The sequence below is a fragment of the Dendrobates tinctorius genome, unplaced genomic scaffold (genome assembly GCF_039654945.1).
Source record: "Dendrobates tinctorius isolate UK_male_01 unplaced genomic scaffold, ASM3965494v1 ptg000084l, whole genome shotgun sequence".
Taxonomy (NCBI): Eukaryota; Metazoa; Chordata; class Amphibia; order Anura; family Dendrobatidae; genus Dendrobates; species Dendrobates tinctorius.
In genome coordinates, this window is record NW_027361752.1 from 25,767,088 (window position 1) to 25,789,156 (window position 22,069).

General features: G+C 42.8%; 1 protein-coding gene across 5 annotated transcripts in view; it reads left to right on the forward strand.

Annotated features, from left to right (window-relative positions):
- The window catches only part of CHODL (chondrolectin), a 124,724-nt gene that overhangs the window by 12,697 nt on the left and 89,958 nt on the right, over nt 1–22,069 (forward strand). Inside the window, exon 1 of one of the 5 annotated variants that reach the window (XM_073584493.1) lies at nt 12,303–12,374. The exons of the other annotated variants lie outside the window; for them this stretch is intronic. Within the exon in view, the coding sequence (XP_073440594.1) occupies nt 12,308–12,374 (67 nt within the window). The 5' untranslated portion in view covers nt 12,303–12,307. Of the gene's footprint in view, nt 1–12,302; nt 12,375–22,069 lie in introns of those variants that run through there. 5 annotated transcript variants of the gene reach the window in all.

Here is a 22,069-nt window from a genome sequence, read left to right on the forward strand (position 1 = left end):
ACTGTGCTCATTTGGGTTCACAATCTTCCCTATCAGTATGTCTTTGGAGTGCAGGAGGAAACCCTCACAAACACGGGAAGAAGATAAACTTGCAGGTTTTGTCCTTGGTTGGATCTGAACAAAATATCCCAGTGCTGCAAAGCTGAAGTGCTAACCACTGAGCCACTGCGCTTCCCTGCCTCTTGCACCTATACTGCCAGGGCTACCGCCTCCTCCACTTGAACCTGTTCTGTTGTGAATTCACTTTCTGGTCTACCTCTGGTTGCTGGTGAGGGTGGTGGAGCTGGTTGTATTGACAGAGGAGTCGTGAGTTCTCTTTCCGGGCTCCCTTTGGTGGTTGCAGGAGGTAATGAAGCTGATCTAATTGACAGAGACCTGCCACCTGATAATGAGGACGACGATTGGACATCTGGAGTCTCTGACTGGATTTAAGACAGCCGACTCCCTCTATCCCTGCTGGTGATTTTCCTGCCTCCTGAGGTCTTAGTTTCCAGTTCAGTCCCTGCATTGTTACTGCTTGTGCCCGTTTGCTTTTTGTCCCTTATTAGATTGGCTTCTTTTTGCTCTGTTTTCAGAATATGCCAGAGTGCTGATATAGTGGATGAAGTCTAGTGACTTCAGGGTTTTTTTGCTATCAGAAGTGTTGGACATTTTTGCAGGGTTTTTTGGCATGATTGCAGACAGTATCTTTCCTTTCCTGTCCTGTCTAGTCAGTGTGAGCCCCATCGTTTGCTCAGCCTATTTTCCTACCTGGGTTTGTGTTTTCATCTTGTCTCACCGACAATATATGTTTGGGGGCTATCTTTTCCTTTGGGGTCCGCTTTGGGGCAGTTTAGATTTCCCCTTTTCTTGCTTTAGGCTTATTTAGTCCTCCGGCTGTGTCGAGGCGTCTAGAATCATCATAGGTACGCTCCATGGCTACTGCTAGTTGTGTGGATAGGATCAGCGATCTCCAATCTGCTTAGTTACCAACCTCTCTGGTTTTCTGTGGCTTAGCTTGGTCTTGTTTTCCTCCTCGGTGACCCAATCATAACACTGTTCCTCCTGGTTCAAGATTCTTTTTTTTACTTCTGCTCTGCTTAGCATATGTAAAGGTGCAGCTTTAGTGAAGGACAGTGTTAGGATTTGTGTGTGTGCAGTTTTTTAAAAACACAATATGTTTACTGTGCACCTGTATCTGTGATAGTACCATGCGTAACCAAAAGTTTTAATCATCTTCAACTGTGTCTGTGGGAGTGATGTGCTTCTAAACATATTTTTCTACTCTTATGCAATCATGTCTGTGATAGTACTGTCCAAAAAGCTGCTGTGTGGATTATTTACCACTTATCTGTGGATGTACTTTTGCAAAAGCCACTGTTTGTATTGTTTAACACATATCTATGGGACTACTGTGCCTTTAAGCCGCTGTGTGTACTCTACAACCCTGCTTGTGGGGGTACTGTGCCCCATTGTCTTGGTGTGACATTTTTAATCAACTTTCTCAAGGAATTGTGAAAACATGCTCTGTGTCTGAAATTTGTTATTAGCTTCTGTAGGGGTTTTTGTGCCCAAAAGCCTCTGTGGACTCTACAGCCGTGTCTCTATGAGTAGTGTGACTAAAAAATAATTTTACTCAACCTTTATGGCCAGGCCTAATTCTCATTAAACGATGTAACTACTCATTCCAGTTACAGAGCCTCTAAAATTAACATTGCTGTCTATTCTGTCTTGCAACATCAACTGCTGACTCAGTTGAGAATTGGTTAATTTGCTTGACTGTTGCCTTCAAATTAACCAATGTGAAGGATGTGGTACCCATTTATCAGTCCACTTTTCCGGAACATAACCCTGATTCTACATTACCGGTGTGTAGTCTGCAACCTCGCCTGTGGGCAGTTTGAGATTGGATAGCTGAGAGTGCCTCCATTTCCTTCACTTTGTGTTCCACCGGGTCACCTCTTAATCATGGCCCCAGTTCAAACAGACAAGAAAAAAGAAGCAGAGTACAATTCCATTATCCCTAGCTGGAGTATTTGGGTGTGGTCGAGTGATATCAAACTCTTATTTTTTCAATGAAAACACTTCAGACCCCCCGGGACCCTGAAGCAACAGCATTGGGGAGGTGTCCCAAGACAAATATTCTGGGACTGGCAGAAGTCAAACTCGCTGAGGCCCGCCAGCTGTATCCAGAATCAAACTGAGTTTTTTATTTGCTGCTGCTTGTATGCTACTGGAGGTGAAATTTTGGAGCTGTGGGGGAAATGTGAAAACATGCTCTGTGGGTGAAATTATTAATAAGATTCTGTGGGGGTTCTCTGGACCTTGGTCTGTTGGTGAAATTTTTAAGCAGATTCTATGGGGGTACTCCGCCCCATGCTCTCTGGGTGAAATATTTAACAGGACTGCTGGTAGAAAGCCTTACTGCAGACTGCCAGCTTAATTCACGATCATGCTACGAGCTTTTCCATTGGTGGCATTTGTAACATACACTACTGTAGCAGACATTTTTGAGCTGGGGGGGTACTGTGCCTCACTGTCTGAGTGTGAAATTTTTAATCAGCTTTCTCATTAAAATGTGAAAAAATTTTCTGTGGGTGAAACGTACCATAGTCTTATGTGAGGGTATTGTTCCCCATGTTCTGAGGCTGAAATGTTTAACCTTCTTCTATGGGGGTGTTGTGAACCATGCTTTGTTGCTGAAATTTGAAGGGTCCAAAAAAAAAAGGATGCACAATTGTCTAATTCAGACTGGTGCTAAAGGCCCTAATTCTGGCGTGGTTGCCTACTTTGAACAGTAAGTTTTTCAAGGTAACGTCTTCAGGATTTGAAACATACTATATTTTCTTCAGATGCATTTGCAGTACACACAGTACTGTAGCATACATTTTTGAACATTTGGCGTATCATGACCCATGCTCTGTGGCTAAAATTTACTGTATTCTTAAGGGGTATTGTTCCCCATACTCTGAGGTTGACATTTTTAACCTTCTGTGGGAGAATTATGCCCCATGTTCTGTGGCTAATTTTTTTATATTCTTATATGGGGGTATTCCCCATTCTCTGTGGGTAAATATGAATCGGCCTCTGTGGGGGTACTGGGCCACATGGTCTGAGAGTAAAGTTTGTATGCTGCTTCTGTGCGGATACTGTCCCCCATGCTCTGTGGGTGAAATTACTAACTGGACTGGAAGCAAGCCTCTGTCTCTGTGGGGCACTGTTAACATTTTTATGTTATTCATTTGCTTCCTATTTTACCATGATTGCTATGGTGACAGAACTTTAAGTCTTTTACCTATCTACATTTGTTTGCAGGGCAATTGTCCCTCTCTTGCCCCCATTTTTCTTCCTCTTGCAGCCTCCTAGCCCTTTCTCCGACCATTATACAGCCATTTTACAGCAGTGAAGTTCGGGTCCCCATTTACTTATATAGGGTTTGGTGTCCAAGGTAAAGTTTGGACTTTTTAAAAAGACTGGCAAGACCCAGCAATCCCGAACATGTATGGGTTCGCTCATCACTAGATAGGTCCAAAAAGCTAGCACCAGCAATGTGGCGCTATATTGGTGTGGCATGTACGGATGTAAAATTTGATTAGTAATACAACTGCACAAAGCAATTGCTTACAACACACACTTCATGTGGTAGAAAGTTACAGATACAGGGAACCTGTTACTATGAAAATACAGTCCTATCTAAGGCATCATGTTATAGAGCAGGAATACCTGAGCAGTTTGCTATATATTTGTGTGTTAAAATTCAGTATAACCGGTGTTTTCATCATTTAATTCTCCCCTTCTGGGATTTTCGGTCCAGTGGGCAGTGCTATCATTGATTGATAGCTTTATTTGTGTAAGTGTGTATATAGAGATCACTGTCAGTCACCAATAGGGCTGCCCACTGGACCAAGAAATCCCAGAAAGAGCAGAGGTTTAAATGATGAAAATACAGGTAATACTGAATCTTTTCTCACAAAACTATATATTATTCCACTCAGCTCCCACTGCTCTATAACATGAGATCTGCAGAGTGGACTGCATTTTCATGGTGACAGGTTCCATTTAAACTTCTCAAATATGGGGAATTTTGCTTTGTATTATAATACAATTATTCCCCCTTTCATAAAAGGATTGTAAAAGAGGCACAGAAACTCAGTACAGTTGCTAGTAACAAACATTAATGCTGTTTTTGACTAACAGTGACATAAAAACATTTTCTTAAAAAATATTGTGCTCCCTAGCTGGTGCTTTCTTGTGCATTAAGAATGAAATAAAAATGTGTATCTGTAATTGAACTGCAGCAGTACAAATGCCAGCAACACCATATTGCTGATCAATCACTCTGATTCTGATACTGCTACTACTAGCACGTCTCCTATCTCTCTCTTGCTATCAAGTGAAACTCTATTATTGTTAGATTACTACTCTCACCTTCACTGCTGAAATTATTTACCACATTGCTGTCTGAAGTATTTGTCCAATTCTTTAGGGCTTTCTCTTCCTGTCTCTATTGTTGGGCTGTGAGTTCCGATATCCTTTCAGTATTCTAAATCACCCTAAAAGATCTGCTGCATTCCCTGCCTTGACATTTTGCAAAGGCTATGATAGTTCTTCTGGTTTGCTGCACTATACCATGTAATGTGATAAAACGTTGGTGAGAATATTTTTGATGACCCAATAGAATCGAATCTCAAATTGCTTGAAATGGCCGGGACCTGTAAAGGTTATGAAATGTATCTAAAAGTCAATTTGCAGTGGATTGATTTGATCAATACAGGGAACAGACTGTATAGTAATGGACAGTATTATGTAATAATGGATGGGTTATACATAATAAGGGAGAACACTGTAGTAATGAAAGGCTTTATACATAATAAGTGAGGACACTATATAATAACGGATGGCGTTATCCATAATTAGTGGATTGCGCAATGCAAAATAAGAGAAAATATTCAATTTTTTTCTTGCTAGTGAATATGATATTTGATCTTACCGCGATTGCTGAGCCCACCCCTTTTCTCTGGTAGGCAGCACTATTCTAATTAAAAATAATTAATTATGATTTTATTTCTTTAGCGCCAACTTGTTCCGCAGCACTACAAATCAGAAGGGACATGTACAAACTACATAAGGCATTACACACCAATGTATTAGTCTAACAAGTCGCAATTTTACAATTTCTTTATCTATACTAGACTCAAGTGGCGTCCAGTGGCAGTCCGGTTTCCAGACTTCAGGCTCCTCTATGGCACAAAGGCAGATGTCAGGAATAAAGGCATGTCTTAGTTGAGTAGATATGTCAAGCATTGGGGTGGGGTGACATTAGAGATTAGACAGTGAGAATATTTTTTTTTATTAAAGGTATGGCAAGGCTAGCACCATCTCCCATCTTATGGCACACCATTAACTGTGGAGCTGCAGGAAGCCATCTTTGGATCACTGCTTAGTTGTGCAATGGTAGGACAGGTGACCACGTGCGAATGTAGCACTATGTCCTGAAGTTCAGCGAAATTGTGGAGACTTCCATTCCAGCAATTACCTACAAATTCAACATTGATTATCACAGGACCAGTGAATAGCATTCAGGTAGAATGCAGAGATGTCAATCTATGATAGCCCTATCAGGGTGATTTTTAAGCAAAAATTGGATTGGTCTCTTGATGGTGTGGCTTAGGCTACTTTCACACATCAGGTTTTTTCCGACAGGCAGGATCTGGCTATTTTTAGAAAAACCTGAAATGGTGAAATCTGCAGCCGGAACCGTTTTTTCTCATTTACTTGTATTAGCGCCTGAACGCGCCACATGGCCTCCCGTTTTTTCCGATTTTTGCTGGATCCAGCTAAAATTTTGATTCCTGCATCTGGAAAAAACATCTCAAGTAAAGATTTTTTGCCTGCGGCGAAAAACCGGAGAGAGCAGTATCCGGCGCTTCCGGCTTTTTGCTACAATGCAAGTCTATGGGCGCCAGAATGCACTAGATCCGGAAAAAGACGGATCCGGCTACTGGATCCGGTTTTTTAATTCTGAGCATGCTCAGATCCAATTGGCCAGCCCCCAGGAAACGAATATAGTGAGGCCCTCATCCATTACCAGCCTGCTAGACGGATCCAGCAGAAAAATGGATCCGTTTCATCAGTTTTCCACAATTTACGCTGGATTCGTCGCTCCGGCGCAACGCTGGATCCTGCCTGTTGGGAAAAAACCTGATGTGTGAAAGTAGCCTCATAAAAAAATAGAGTGGTACAATCTGTGAAATAATAATAATTTTATTTTTTTATATAGCGCTAACATATTCCGCTATTCCGCAGCGCTTTACAGTTTGCACACATTATTATCACTGTCCCCGATGGGGCTCACAATCTAAATTCCCTATCAGTATGTCTTTAGAATGTGGGAGGAAACCCACGCAAACACGGGGAGAACATACAAACTCCTTGCAGATGGTGTCCTTGGTGGGATTCGAACCCAGGACCCCAGTGCTGCAAGTCTGCTAACCACTGAGCCACCGAGCCGCCCCTAAATATAAATAAAAGAAGAAAAATATATATATATCTAAAAGCAAATGTAGTCTGGTCTATATAGCAGTAATACAGATCGAAGTTTCTATCTTCAATGTCCACATTCTTTTTAGTGTTCTCAGATGACTGAAACACTTCTCAAATATATTTTTTTACTTCCATTAATCCAGGCCTTAGCTTCAAGGTTTACACCATATTTTGTAAGCCCGCAAGTGCAGAGCCCTCTCCTTTCTAGTCTGTCATTGTTAGTTTCTTGATTGTAATCAATATGTGTATTTTGTATGACATCCCGTCTCATGTACAGCACCATAGAATCAATGGTGCTCAAAAAACAAATAATATTATTTTTAATTGTTAACAAAAAATGATTTTTGGTGAAACAGATGCCAATGGATATATTTTAAAGTGAGTATATCCCCTTTTTTAATATATACAGTACAGACCAAAAGTTTGGACACACCGTCTCATTCAAAGAGTTTTCTTTATTTTCATGACTATGAAAATTGTAGATTCAATCTGAAGGCATCAAAACTATGAATTAACACATGTGGAATTATATAATTAACAAAAAAGTGTGAAGCAACTGAAAATATGTCTTATATTCTAGGTTCTTCAAAGTAGCCACCTTTTGCTTTGATTACTGCTTTGCACACTCTTGGCATTCTCTTGATGAGCTTCAAAAGGTAGTCACTGGAAATGGTCTTCCAACAGTCTTGAAGGAGTTCCCAGAGATGCTTAGCACTTGTTGGCCCTTTTGCCTTCACTCTGCGGTCCAGCTCACCCCAAACCATCTCGATTGGGTTCAGGTCTTGTGACTGTGGAGGCCAGGTCATCTGGCGTAGCACCCCATCACTCTCCTTCTTGGTCAAATAGCCCTTACACAGCCTGGAGGTGTGTTTGGGGTCATTGTCCTGTTGAAAAATAAATGATGGTCCAACTAAACGCAAACCGGATGGAATAGCATGCCGCTGTAAGATGCTGTGGTAGCCACGCTGGTTCAGTATGCTTTCAATTTTGAATAAATCCCCAACAGTGTCACCAGCAAAGCACCTCCACACCATCACACCTCCTCCTCCATGCTTCATGGTGGGAACCAGGCATGTAGAGTGGTTGGAACCAAAGATCTCAAATTTGGACTCATCAGACCAAAGCACAGATTTCCACTGGTCTAATGTCCATTCCTTGTGTTCTTTAGCCTAAACAAGTCTCTTCTGCTTGTTGCCTATCCTTAGCAGTGGTTTCCTAGCAGCTGTTTTACCATGAAGGTCTGCTGCACAAAGTCTCCTCTTAACAGTTGTTGTAGAGATGTGTCTGCTGCTAGAACTCTGTGTGGCATTGACCTGGTCTCTAATCTGAGCTGCTGTTAACCTGCGATTTCTGAGGCTGGTGACTCAGATGAACATATCCTCTGCAGCAGAGGCGACTCTTGGTCTTCCTTTCCTGGGGCGGTCCTCATGTGAGCCAGCTTCTTTGTAGCGTTTGATGGTTTTTGCCACTGCACTTTGGGACACTTTCAAAGTTTTCCCAATTTTTTGGACTGACTGACATTCATTTCTTAAAGTAATGATGGCCACACGTTTTTCTTTACTTGGCTGCTTTTTTTTTGCCATAATACAAATTCTAACAGTCTATTCAGTAGGACTATCAGCTGTGCATCCACCAGACTTCTGCACAACACAACTGATGGTTCCAACCTCATTTATAAGGCAAGAAATCCTACTTATTAAACCTGACAGGGCACACCTGTGAAGTGAAAACCAATTCCGGTGACTACCTCTTGAAGCTCAACAAGAGAATGCCAAGAGAGGGCTAAGAAACCGTTGGTCATGGGGGCGGAGTTATAGGGAACCGGGAAAGTTATAAATTTGACAGGAGGGTTCCAGAAAGCTCCAGTCCCCAGGGGGAGCTCAAGTGACGAGGAGACTGTGACAGTTGCTGCACTGTGAGGAAAACCCAACCAGGGGGACTGAGGAGAAAGGAAGTCAGGGGGGTGGTACTGACACGAAGTGCCGCAGTATAGATGAGGCTCCGGGTGTGGGACACCGTATTGGAATGACGCTTGACCAGTAACATTACTGTTGGTGTATAGGCCTAAGGCAGCCACAGTAATGGAGCTGTCAGAGCGTCACTGAGTGTAAAGGGGGCGGTACGTAAATATACGCCCCTGGAGAAAGTGTGTCACCCAGTATTCTGTAACCGGAGAACCGTGAAGAAAAGTGCCATGTGCTGTGAGGCCGTCTGGCAGACGGCGAGAGAAAGAATAAACTTGGACCTGTTGCTCCCGAAACTTGCCTCCAGCTTGTTTCTGAACGTTACTGCGCGGTATCCAGAGGGACCACCCCCCAGCCCGGCCCACCGACCCTTCACTTGGCGTAGTCAGCAGGATCAACACCGCTAATACAATATCTTCTGCGGCAGGCCTTCCTCTGAGGAGTGGGAACGGACTTGGACTGCACTGTGTGGATTATAAACACCTGTGGATTACAAATTACCAACCTGTGGATTACAAATTGGGAGTGCTATGGCGTATCTGCGTTGCCAGCAGAGGACCCGGGGTGGTACAAGGTCCCGAGCAAGATGGTGGTGCTGCTTCAGCGTAGAGGAGAGATCCAGGTGTTTGCCGTTGTCTCCAATGGACTGGGGCCCCCTCCTATGTACCCTTGGGGACGGCAATATGTACCAGGAGGCTGATGCTCCCACATACTGGACCCTGACAAGTGGGTGGAAAGGCCTGCTGGCGCCCCACCCAGCAGAGGGAGTGGAACAGAGAAAAAGATTGTCTGCGGCTGTTTGGAGCCATTTCAATTGCTGCCCACTGGACGGGATGCGACGCTGCGGTTGTAGAGGCATTGGCCGCTTGGAGTGGCGATGGCGGCGGGAGGTTGAGCTCCGCCAGAAGATCTATACCTCGGAGTCACGAACAGCCAGTCCGGTTTCGGGTGGCGGAGCGGAGCCATGGCGGATCCCACGGGAGCAGCCGCCCAAGATACCAGCAGAGAGCCCCTCCGTGGAACCTCTGGGCCTGGAGGCCAGCCTCGCCGGTTGGTGGAGTGAAGAGCGAAGACTGCAGGAGCAGCCACGGGAAGATGTGATGGAGACCGTGATGCCGGGGAAAGTGAGAGTTCCCCCGGCTCTGCCAGCGGCTCCGCAAGCGGCCCCCACCACTCAGCCGCAGCACGCGGCCTCCTGTGATCCCGAAAGGCTGGCCAAGGAAGACCCCACTGTCTATGCGGAGCTGAGTGGGCCCTCCACTCCCAGCCCCGAGCCACCTCGCCCGGTGACGCCACGCCCGGTTTCGCCGGTGCGGAGCCTGTTTCCAGAAGACGCTGTTGCGTCCCCCCTGCAAGTGGTGACATCCTCCCCGAAACCAGCTGTTAATCCGGTTATGACGGCTCCGGCTGAAGGTCCGGATGCAGTCCACCCTGCGGCCGCGGTTATGCCGGCATTGGAATTGGCTGCGGTCTATTTGTCAGGCCCTGTGGCCCAACATGCAGAAAACCTGTCTGCCCCTATCCGCCACCCGGCCACAGCGGCAGCTGGACCGCAGACGTCACCAGCCACCTCTGCCCAGTTTTTGTCCCCGGCTAAGTCCCGCCCACTGGACTCCCGGGCTCACACCGGACCCTCCGTTTGGGTCGCAGAAGTGGTAAAAAAGAAGAAAGCCAGGGAGCAGGAAGTATGGAATCTGCTTCATGCAAAGGGGGAGGCTGGCATGGCGGTGACATGATCTATGGGACGGCTCGTGTATACGAATATACCCAGGGGGTATGGGTTCATACGCGATCTGGCTACCGGCCAGAAGGTTTATATTAATGTGGCCTCTATTCATCATGGCCGGGCTCTACATGAGGGGGACTTGGTGTCGTACTACAAAGAGTACTGTCCCCATGGCTACTACGTGGTAGCTGTGATTGCCGAATCCTAAGGTCACGAGCCCCCATAGGAAGAACTCACAGGACACTCCTTACATCCCGGGAGCTCCAAGGCTGTGGGGCCCCTCGTTGCTGGCCACTAGGAGGTGGCTTGAACTTTCGAAATTTCGTTGCACTGTTGTGCAAATCACAATGACAGTTTGCGTCCAAGTTAATGAAAAAAAAGTTTAATATAAAAATTGAAGCTTTTTTTGTGTGTTAAGCCTGACAAAGTGGGGATGTAAGGAGAGAGGAAGTGTCCATGTTAAAGGAAGGGGGAGGAGAAAATCTGATATGTTTATGTTTATTATATGTTGGTTTTAACAAGCAATAGAAAAAATGTAAGAAAATGGGGTACTTGTGATATTATAGAGTTGTTCTGATGTATGATATGCACAAGAAAATGCGACAGGTCCGGGTAAGGGAAGGTCTGTGTGACCAAAGGAAGCGTGAGACCGAAGGGGTCTATGTGTTGAGAGGGTCTGGGAGACCGAGACGCCGACCATGACTGGTAACTAAGAGAAAGACAAAGAGATGGAAGATGTGAAGCAGACAGTAGTCCTAGGTCAGGCCCCAGACACCACGGGTACCCGAGGAAGAGGAAGGCAGGCGCCGGCGATGATCTGGTAGGTGTAAGGCCTCGATCATGGCGTACCGGATTGTGAAAAGTGACAGAAGGGAAGAGTAGGAGAATAAGATTGTCAAGGATGAAAATAGATAAAGGAAGGAGGAGTGTAGGGAAGGTGACCTGACGGACGGACTGACTGGTAAGATTTCAAAAGGGAAAACAGCTAGGAAAGTGTAGGTGACGTGCAGTACCTTGAACTGACATTAGAGGGTGGGGAGGAGTGTGAGCATAGGACTTGACATCAGCTTAGGGCTAAGAAACCATTGGTCATGGGGGGCAGAGTTATAGGGAACCGGGAAAGTTATAAATTTGACAGGAGGGTTCCAGAAAGTTCCAGTCCCCAGGGGGAGTTCAAGTGACGAGGAGACTGTGACAGTTGCTGCACTGTGAGGAAAACCCAACCAGGGGGGACTGAGGAGAAAGGAAGTCAGGGGGGTGGTCCTGACACGAAGTACCACAGTACAGACGAGGCTCCGGGTGTGGGACACCGTATTGGAATGACGCTTGACCAGTAACATTACTGTTGGTGTATAGGCCTAAGGCAGCCACAGTGACGGAGCTGTCAGAGCGTCACTGAGTGTAAAGGGGACGGTACGTAAATATACGCCCCTGGAGAAAGTGTGTCACCCTGTTTTCTGTAACCGGAGAACCGTCAAGAAAAGTGCGGTGTGCTGTGAGGCCGTCTGGCGGACGGCGAGAGAAAGAATAAACTTGGACCTGTTGCACCTGAAACTTGCCTCCAGCTTGTGTCTGTACGTTACTGCGTGGAATCCAGAGGGACCACCCCCCAGCCCGGCCCACCGACCCTACACTAGAATATAAGACATATTTTCAGTTGTTTCACACTTTTTTGTTAATTATATAATTCCACATGTGTTAATTCATAGTTTTGATGCCTTCAGAGTGAATTTACAATTTTCATAGTCATGAAAATAAAGAAAACTCTTTGAATGAGAAGGTGTGTCCAAACTTTTGGTCTGCACTGTACATTGCATCTGTTTACATTCTTTTTTTTGTAAATGATATGGAGGGGGAGTAAAAAAACGGATAGAAAAACTGATGCAGATGTATGACAGTACGTATACACCCATTTTTCATACATTGCAGTGTTCTAAAATAACGGAACCTGATTTCATTTTTTTTTAAGGATGAAAAAGTGCAGTAGGCTGAATTTATCTCATCCTGTTAAAAAAAAAGGATATGTGGGCAAACGTATGTCAAACAGATATTGATTTAACATTCATTTTTAACATTATATTGTAGGTAAATGCAAATGGATCTATCTAAGTATGTTCTTCTTACATCACAAATGGACACATCAAGTACTCCGCAAAAACATGGTGAGAAACTAAGGGAACTTAGAGCATCTCTATATTGGTGCCATCCGGATAAGTGAGTTTGAGTGAACCTAAACCTCTTCCGAAATGCTGAATTTTTATCTTTTTCTGCAAACGTCCGCTTTGTACATAATTCACCCTGCATGAACCAATACATTTATTACTTACAATAAAATCCCTAAAAACCAGAACCTCAGTAGTAAACAAGCATCTTCCATATGTTTCAACACGCCGCGTAATCTGAAAATTGCATCTGGGAACCACACATTTCTGTTCATGGCATCTTTGCATTTTTCATAATATTCATCCCCTTGATGAGAAATATTTGTGAATATATCTTTCCTTTCCATGTAGGTTATTTCAGATACCAACACCTGGGTATTTCGACTGAATAAACAGCATCACATTAACTCCCGTGGCTGCGGATGTAGCATTCAGCATATCCAAGTCACATCCACTTATGATTTGAGCTCAGTTTAGTACCAGAGATGATTTTGCCGGATTGGTGGAGGGTGGGGGGGGCGACGATACAAGCGGCATTCATTACTTTTTTAATAACTCATAGATAGAATAAATCTCGTACTTGCAGATCAACATTTTCAGCCTCCCGTAGACAGCTGTAGGGTGGCGATGCAAATCTGCTCTATTCTTCCACCTCGACTGCAGCGCTCTCCCATGACTTCATAAAGAATGAGAAGTGATGATAATGCACTTCGTAGAGATGCAATTACTTTAAGTATATATTGGGCAGGAAAGATGCAAGCTAATCTTGTTACTCGCCATTTAACGACCAGTGTATTAATCATAGCCATTATACCTTAATGACTGCTGTTTACTGCATTCTATTTTTTTTTAAAGTCGGCTGCTATTTATATGAACGATTGCTGTTCCTTTTACTTCTGGATTACAGTCGCTCCATAATGCAGTGTTTCCCAAACGTAACAAATTCCTTGTTACCGTCTTACGTTTGGGCAGCTCTTTTTTTGATGCCTCCATACAGTGTTCTGGTCCTTAGGGATCATCATGCTTGTTATTGACTTCACCGATATTTTAAGGGATTTTACCACCGCCAAGAAGATCGTTTGCGGCAGGAGTCTCCATTTCCATCTTTTATTGCTATACTGCATTAAAGAGGTGGGTGGCATGACAGGTCAGAGATTAGAACTGGTGTCCCGTGTTGGAATATGACCAAAGCCAGCAGCTACATGGAGTTTGTATGTTCTCACCATGTTTGTATGCACCCCCTTATAGTAGTCTGAGTTTCTGCCACACACCAAAAAATATTGAAAGATTAATGAAGATGTCTAGCACTCACATGTTGATGACTTATCAGGGGGATAGGTCATCAATATGAGATGTAAGGGGGTCCAACACCTGGTATCCCCAGTGATGACAGCTGTCTATCTAGCAGCACAGCAAACACACCAACAGGCAGATACTGATAGCAGAGGGCCATTGTACTGGATGGGTGCTTGGGCCTCTACCTGTATGCATAAAATAAGCATATAAACATTCATATACACATATACTGTATGCTTTACACATATATACATTATACACAAAATTTACACTTTGTGTTATATTGCTCAGATGATCAGAGTTTGTATTATTTTGCTTTCACTGGGTGGGACCATGTACTGTAGCTTATAGGGATGCCAAGCTAGCATTCCAATTGGGTTTCTGTGCATTCTGTAGATGGGTTCAGATGGCTACATAAAAAATTGAGCCAGCCTTGACTGGAAATAGTAAACATGACTTGCTACGTATACCGCTTTGTGTGCTCGGGTGCATGAGCCACCTAAGGAAAGGCAGGATCCCAGCGGAAACCTTGGCGGAGGCCGGCATGGCATTGGGTTGGAAGGAGTGGGGGTGTTTTAGTTACAGAGGGGTGGCCCCAAATTCGGGAGATTTATATGGACAGGAAAGGGAGGGGTCCTACATTATCTAGCTCTCAGGGGTCATGAATAGCACTCTCTTAAGTTCTAGCATTTCGGATTGTTGATAGTTTGGGACATTTTTGTGACATAGGTTATGGTGCTCCCGAGCCAGTGGGGTAAGGGCTGGGAATAATTATGGTTTATGGTTTCTGTTTTGGTAATCAGCAGATTTTTGGAGCTTCAAGGACCCTACCATTATTATATTAAACTTAAATTTATTATGTGTTTAAAGGCTGATGTGACCAAAATTATCCAAACTACAGTGTCATGGCTTTTATTGGTAAATCCTAAGTGGGAGAGGTTTTGGGTTAGGGGACATTAAGGTTTGGGTGTACGGTTATCTCACTGGAGGATCGATAACACCAGTGTCATGTATTGCATGCATTATTCTAGTCCATAAAATAGCAAAGTAGTGCATGTTGTGAGTTTCTCCATGCAGACCATCGGTCCAAATTGCCCATGTGTACTGGCACAATTGCTCTAATGGGTCCGTGGGCTATCTGCAATCCGTGACACACACAGAACAGCATACGGACCAATTGTTTGACCGTGAAGGAAAGCCCTAAGGGTGGGAAATGTTACAGATTTTGCATTGGATCCCAGGAGCTTGGAGTCACACATCTCCATGTTGTCCAATAGTTACTATCTTCTAGCTGCACCAATGGCACACATAACGATTAAAGCCAGTTAACCAGACTCAGTGCTCATGCACACAATCATATTTTTGGTCCAAGGTGCTATCAGACCAATGTTATTCAATGAGTCAATGGTGCAGAGCGATTATTTTCACTGGCCGAATCAGAGCATGCACAATTTGCCTCCATAAATCGAATAAGACTCGCCCATTCACGTCTATTGGTGCACAAAAAAAATGATATGCCATATGGAGCCACAGTATAGAATCCATTTTTTTATGGATACTTTGTAATTCTCTAACAGGAAACTGTAAATGGTTCTGTAAATGATAACTAGCTGCTGCTGTAAAAAATACATACTGTATATGGACTTCACATGGCTCGCACAAGGGCGTCAAGTTCTTGCCTGGAGTATATATATCACATAACTGACCATTCTCGACTCAGACACAGATGAATCCCCCCAGCATACAGTGTATGCTCTGGGGAATTCATAAATCTGCAGTCCCATCGAGTGACTGTTGACTTATCATTCTAGACCAAACAACCCATTTAAGGAGTAGCCACCAGAAGGCCTTTACATATTCATTGGATACATACTAATTTTCACCTCTGCTGTCTAGGACATCGAATTGTAGATGGCTACATATATTAATTTAGTACTAACTCATCTGCTTCGTAGCATGGCATGGGTTGCCAGAATAGGGGTATACCCACGCAAGTATATTGTGCCCCCTAATCCGTGGATCATTAACATTCCTTGAGTTCTTTCCACAAGCCGGATATTGAACCTCGTATTCCCAAAGCAAATTTATTGTAATTTAACAACATATTAATGTAACTAAAATAAGACCAGGTTCATATTTATGTACATTGTTTCATTTAGAGGCATAAATGGAATTCATGTGCAGAAGTCTCAATTTCTATTTAATAGGCAAAATTTTACAATTAATAGAATTTGGTGCCTGATAGAACCTCCCCTGTGTCCTCCTTACCGACCCCCACTTATGCTGCACCGCCGCATCTACCAACATCCTGGGGCATTGTACTGGATGTTCCCTTTGGTTAGGTGTGTCAGTTTTTGGCTACAAAGCTCTTCATTGAATTGCTGCCATATCTATGTTGTCAGGGGTGGAAATAATAAGACTGATTGCTCAAGCAACCAGGGCTGCCAGCTTTGGCTTAGTAAATGTTTCGAGGCTTTTACACTGATTTACAAAAAACTTTTTACAGTTAAGTCTTAATTTATCAAATTCCATCCTCTCTGTTTGACTTCAGAGATCTCATCAGTCATATCAGTCTTTTTAGAATGATATGGACTACATTACAAAATAGGAAGCAGGCCTAATAATTAAAATATATAACGGAGCTTGAAGATACAGTATATTTAAGGCATTTAAAAGTAATTCTGATTGGACGGCATCAGGTTATAAATGGACACACCCTAAATGAATAATACCCATTAAATTACAGTAATAAATTATTAAAATAATTAACCGAGGAACAGCAAAATGCAAATGTCAAGGAAAAGATGCTCCAGAATTGCTCTGTTATATCGTATAAAAATAGTTAATAAAATAGGAGCTGACAGGTTCTTTTTAGAGAATATCTGTCACCAGGTCAGATGTGGTCAGTTTTTGCTTCTATTTTATTTCCATTGCTCTTCTGAGTATTAAGGTTTTTTTCTATTCCTGAGATACGGCACTTTTTTTATCGCTAAATTTTTCTAAGTGGGTGTCGCCCTTAGGATCTGCCGGGGGTCGGCGTGTAAGTAGGCTGTTCTGCAATATAAAGACAATAAAAGATAAAAGGGCCCATGTCTCTGATATTGTATGGCAGATTCAAAAAAAGTAGGGATAAAATAAGAGCAAAAGCTGTCCTTTGCTCTGGTGACAGGTTCCCTTTAACTAACTTATTAATTTTAGTTTAGGTTTGCCTGATTAAAAAAACAAAGAAACAAAAATGACCTGTACTGTATGTTTGCATGTCTATGTTAGCACTAATTTGTTCATCTGTGACATCAGTTTTTCCAGTACCAAAGAACTGCGTCATCAATCATTCCAAATTTTCTTTGTTGCCCATAGCAACCAATCACATTGCAGTTTTCATATTTCTAGAATGTAAAGCAAAATTAAAGGATTGTGATTGGTTGCTATGGAGGACAAAATTGTTATATCTTGGGTGGGACATACTGTATATAGGACTAAGAGGGGCAGAGTTGGTCTGAGGGGCCTAAGAGCTGCCAGAATGAGTTTGATATGTGTTTGTCATCATTTGGATTACAGGAAGTCAGAGACCGATTTCCTGTCTATACCAGAGAGCATGTACTGGACTGGTTGTCAGACTGGAGATCACATGACACAGCTGCCCACAATGAAAAGGGGGACAGTATGGAGTAAACTTAGCTGGGCTGAGACAAGTTACACTGTCAGCGTTGTACACAACTGTTAAAGTACCAGTGTTACTTTTATTTTTCCATGCACTGCCATAGGAGCTAAGTTGTAGTACCTGAGAGCGGCACACTACACAGTGTACTTCTGACACCACAAAACCTGTTAATACAGTGGGTACAGAAAGTATGCAGACTCCTTTAAATTTTTCACTTCTTGTTTCATTGCAGCCAATGAAAAATTTTTTGGTAAATTCAAAAAAGTTCATTTTTTTTCTCATTAATTTACACTCTGTACCCCATCTTGACTGAAAAAAACGGAAATGTAGAAATTTTTGCAAACTTATTAAAAAAGAAAAAAATTAAATATCACATGGTCATAAATACTGTATTCAGACCCTTTGCTCATTATTGAGTAGAAGCACCTTTTTGAGCTAGTATAGCCATGAGTCTTCTCTGGAATAATGCAACAAGTTTTTCACACCTGGATTTGGGGATCCTCTGCCTTTCTTCCTTGCAGATCCTATCCAGACCCATCAGGGTGAATGGTGAACGTTGGTGGACAGCCATTTTCAGGTCTCTCCAGAAATGTTCAACTGGGTTTAGGTCAGGGCTCTAGCTGGACCACTCAAGAATGTCACAGAGTTGTTCTGAAGCCACTCCTTTGTTATTTTAGCTGTGTGCTTAGGGTCTTTGTCTTGTTGGAAGGTGAACCTTCTGCCAAGTCTGAGTCCAGAGCACTCTGGAAGATGATTTCATCCAGGATATCTCTGTACTTGGCCGAATTCATGTTTCCTTCAATTACAACCAGTCATCCTGTCCCTGCAGCTGAAAAACACCCCATAGCATGATGCTGCCACCACCTTGTTTCATTGTTGGGAATGTATTGGGCAGGTGACGAACAGTGCCTGGTTTTCGCCACACATACCTCTTGAAATTATCACCAAAAAGTTCTATCTTTGTCTAATCAGACCAAAGAATCTTATGTCTCATAGTCTAGGAGTCCTTCATGCATTTTTTAGCAAACTCTATGTAGGCTTTCATATGTCTTGCACTGAGGAGAGGTTTCCATCGGGCCACTCTGCCAAAAAGGCCCCACTGGTGGAGGGCAGCAGTGATAGTTGACTTTGTGGAACTTTATCCCATCTCCCTACTGCATCTGTGGAGCTCAGCCACAGTGATCTTGGGGTTCTTTTTTATCTCTCTTACCAAGCCTCTTCTTCCACAATTGCTCAGTATGGCTGGACGGCCAGGTCTAGGAAGACTTCTTCGATTGAAGGATTATTGAAGCAACTGTGCTCTTAGGAACCTTTAGTACTGCAGAAATTCTTGGCCAGATCTGTGCCTTGCCACAATTCTGTCTCTGAGCTCCATGGCCAGTTCCTTTGACCTCATGATTCTCATTTGGTCTGACATGCACTGTGAGCTGTGAGGTCTTATATAGACAGGTGTGCGCCTTTACAAATCAAGTCCTATCAGATTAAACACAGCTGGACTCCAATGAAGGAATAGAACCATCTCAAGGAGGATCACAAGGAAATGGACAGCATGTGACTTAAATATGAGTGTCTGAGCAAAGGGTCTGAATACTTATGACCATGTAATATTTCAGTTTTTCTTTTTCAATAAATATGCAAAAATGTCTACATTTCTGTTTTTTCTTTCAGTCAAGATGGGGTGCAGAGTGTTCATTAATGAGAAAAAAAATGAACTTTTTTTAATTTACCAAATGGATGCATTGAAACAAATTTATAGGGGTCTGAATAATTTCCGTACCCACTGTATATGATTGCGTGGTGCAACATGTCAGATTATATGACCTGTTATTAATCCCTAGATTATAATATCTAAATCCTAAATACCCCTTTGACATAAGAAGTTTCTATTTTGTTTTTTTCCCTAAACCCTCATAATTATGTATGTTATGTAGTGCAAGTGTATTAAGAAACTTACTAATTGCCATCTTCCACGTTTTCCAGCATTGTTCCAGTTTGCTTTGGCCCAATCCTCAGATTTCCAAGATCAAACTATATGAAGTGATGCTACTTTTCCATTGTAGGTCGATGAGACCCCAAACAAGGCTTCTGTGTGAGCTCGTTAGACTATGGTCATACAACCATTTTCCTCTCTTTCTACAAAATCGGTCCGATTATGCTAATCACACTCTGATCAGACTCTGGGAAGATTTTGATCAGAGTGTGATCCAATTTTCTCTGAGGTGGAGAGAAAAAAAAGTTTCTCTATATTGTCAGTCCATGAAAATTGGACTTCACTCTTATGTCATCTGACTGTGGTCTGATTTTTTTCACGGACCCAGAAAATTGAGTGAGTGCCATCAGATTCTCAGAGACAAACTGTGCATGCTGCAATTTCTTTATCAGACCGTCTTGGTCTAAGGAATATATTGGACATGTGTACAACCCCATAGAATAACATGTGAATGGGTGCAACCAATCAAAACGATGGATAGCACTCGCCTGATTTTTAAAGTCGTCTGCATGAGCCCTTAGTCTGTTTTCAACACACTTGGCCCAGAAGACGACCGGAGTGGCAGTGAAAACCTGTGAAAATAGTGATCAATAAGTATTGCACTACATGACAAACTGTGCATAATTAGAAGGAATTGGGAAAAAGAAAAGTTACTGAGACTTCTCCTTTAAAGGGAATCTGTCACATATTTTTTCGCCTATAAGCTGCGGCCACCGCCATCAAGGACTTATCTACAGCATTCTGTAATGCTGTAGATAAGCCCCCGATGTAACCTGAAAGAGAAGAAAAACGAGTTATATTATACTTACCCAGGGGCGATCCGGTCTTGGTCCGTTGGATGTCGCAGTCCGGTCTGGTGCCTCCCATCATCTAGCGATGACGTCCTCTTCTTTGCTTCCTGTCCTGGCTCCGGCGCAGGTGCACTGCTCTGCCCTGTTGAGGGCAGGGCAGAGTACTGCAGTGCGCAGGTGACGGGAAAGGTCAGAGAGGTCCGGCGCCTGCGCACTGAAGTACTCTGCTCTGCCGTCAACAGGGCAGAGTAGTGCTCAGGAGCCGGAGCCACGACGGGAAGCAAAGAAGAGGTTGTCATCGCTAGAAGATGGGAGGCTCCGGACCTGGACCACGACACCCATCGGACCCAGACTGGACCAGTACCGCCCCTGGGTGAGTATAATATAACTCGTTTTTCTTCTCTTTCAGGTTACATCGTGGGCTTATCTACAGCATTACAGAATACTGTAGATAATCCCCTGATGGCAGTGGCCGCAGCTTATGGTTGAAAAAATAGGTGACAGATTCCCTTTAATAAACCGAATTGATCCCACAGCTCTTTGGTGGGTGCATTGTGCCAATGAAGGATATTGTGTCATTTTTTGGTTCTGTACAGCAAGTCAACATTTTTTTTATTGGGGAAATGGCCAGATTGCATCTTACTATCAAAAAAATAATGCCATTTTTCCTTACTCTATATTTACAGTTACAGGTTTTTCATCTGTAACATGGGCAAAGTGGAATGCCAAATAAATATGTGTACGGGAGAGTGAGCTTGTCAACCCTTGGGCTCCTACATATGTTAACATCAGGTCTGATAAATGGGGAGCAGAGATCTATTTAGCTGCTGCATTTTGCTCCATGTATTCAACAACCTGACAAGAAAAAACACAGAAAGCTATAGCATTCATGATTTCATACATACAATGTACAAATTGAGGTTTACTTCTCTCACTAGATTTGACCTTGCTGTGAGCATAAATGCTTTTTTTTATTTCATGTACAATGATTACGGATACATTTCTTTATGTTGTAGAATTTGCCTCAAATCTCTTTCTGCTCCCTCCATGAGAGTTTGGACACATTTATTGTAGTAGTTCATAGGTAAATACAGAATGAGACATTCACGAGGACCATATACACCTTATATTTTTATCTTATGTTTAAATATATTCTGATAATGCTGAATTTAATCCTGCAAAACTATATACCGTAACATTTTTTATGTATATAAACATTTTAGACTTTTAACAATCTAGCACCCAAGTAATTGATCTGTAGAAAATAATCTTATAAAGAGAAATATTGTTCATATTGTTTTTGCATTTAAAATCAAGGATTTTTGTACAAAAGCAGCAGAGACAATTGTTTAACAGCGATAAAAAGAAATTGGTCATGGCTATTAGGGACAAAAATATTGTGGCTAACAAGGTGCCCTCTGAATCCCTTAAAAAAGTTGTCTAGTCATACGATATCTATCCTTAGATCTGATATTAGACTTGCATTCCAAAGAACTGGTTCAGCAAGAGAAAATTCTTAGAGAGCAGAGTTCGAGGTTCATGTTATGGTAGTTCTTAGATCATTAGCTGGGTAGAGTTGTAGTTAGAGATGAGGGAGATGTAGGTCAGTGCAGAATTGCAGAGAGCTTTGAGAGTGAGAGTGATAAGTTTATGATGTATTTAATAGAAGATGGACAACTAGTGCAAAGGCTGGCACAGCGTGGAGGCATAAATGTAGTGGCTGGACAGAAATATGATCCTGAGAGTTTAATAAGAAGGAAAACTATTAGCAGAGAATTGCAGTAGTCAAGATGTGAATGAATCAGAGTGATAGTAAGAGTCTTCACAGTTTTAAAAGTAAAAAAGGTCAGATTTTTATATGTTTTAAGGTGCAGGTGCCATAAAAAAGTGAGTGGATGTAGGAAGTGAAGAAAAGATCTAAGTCTAATGTAACCCCAAGACAGTGAACATGCTGCTT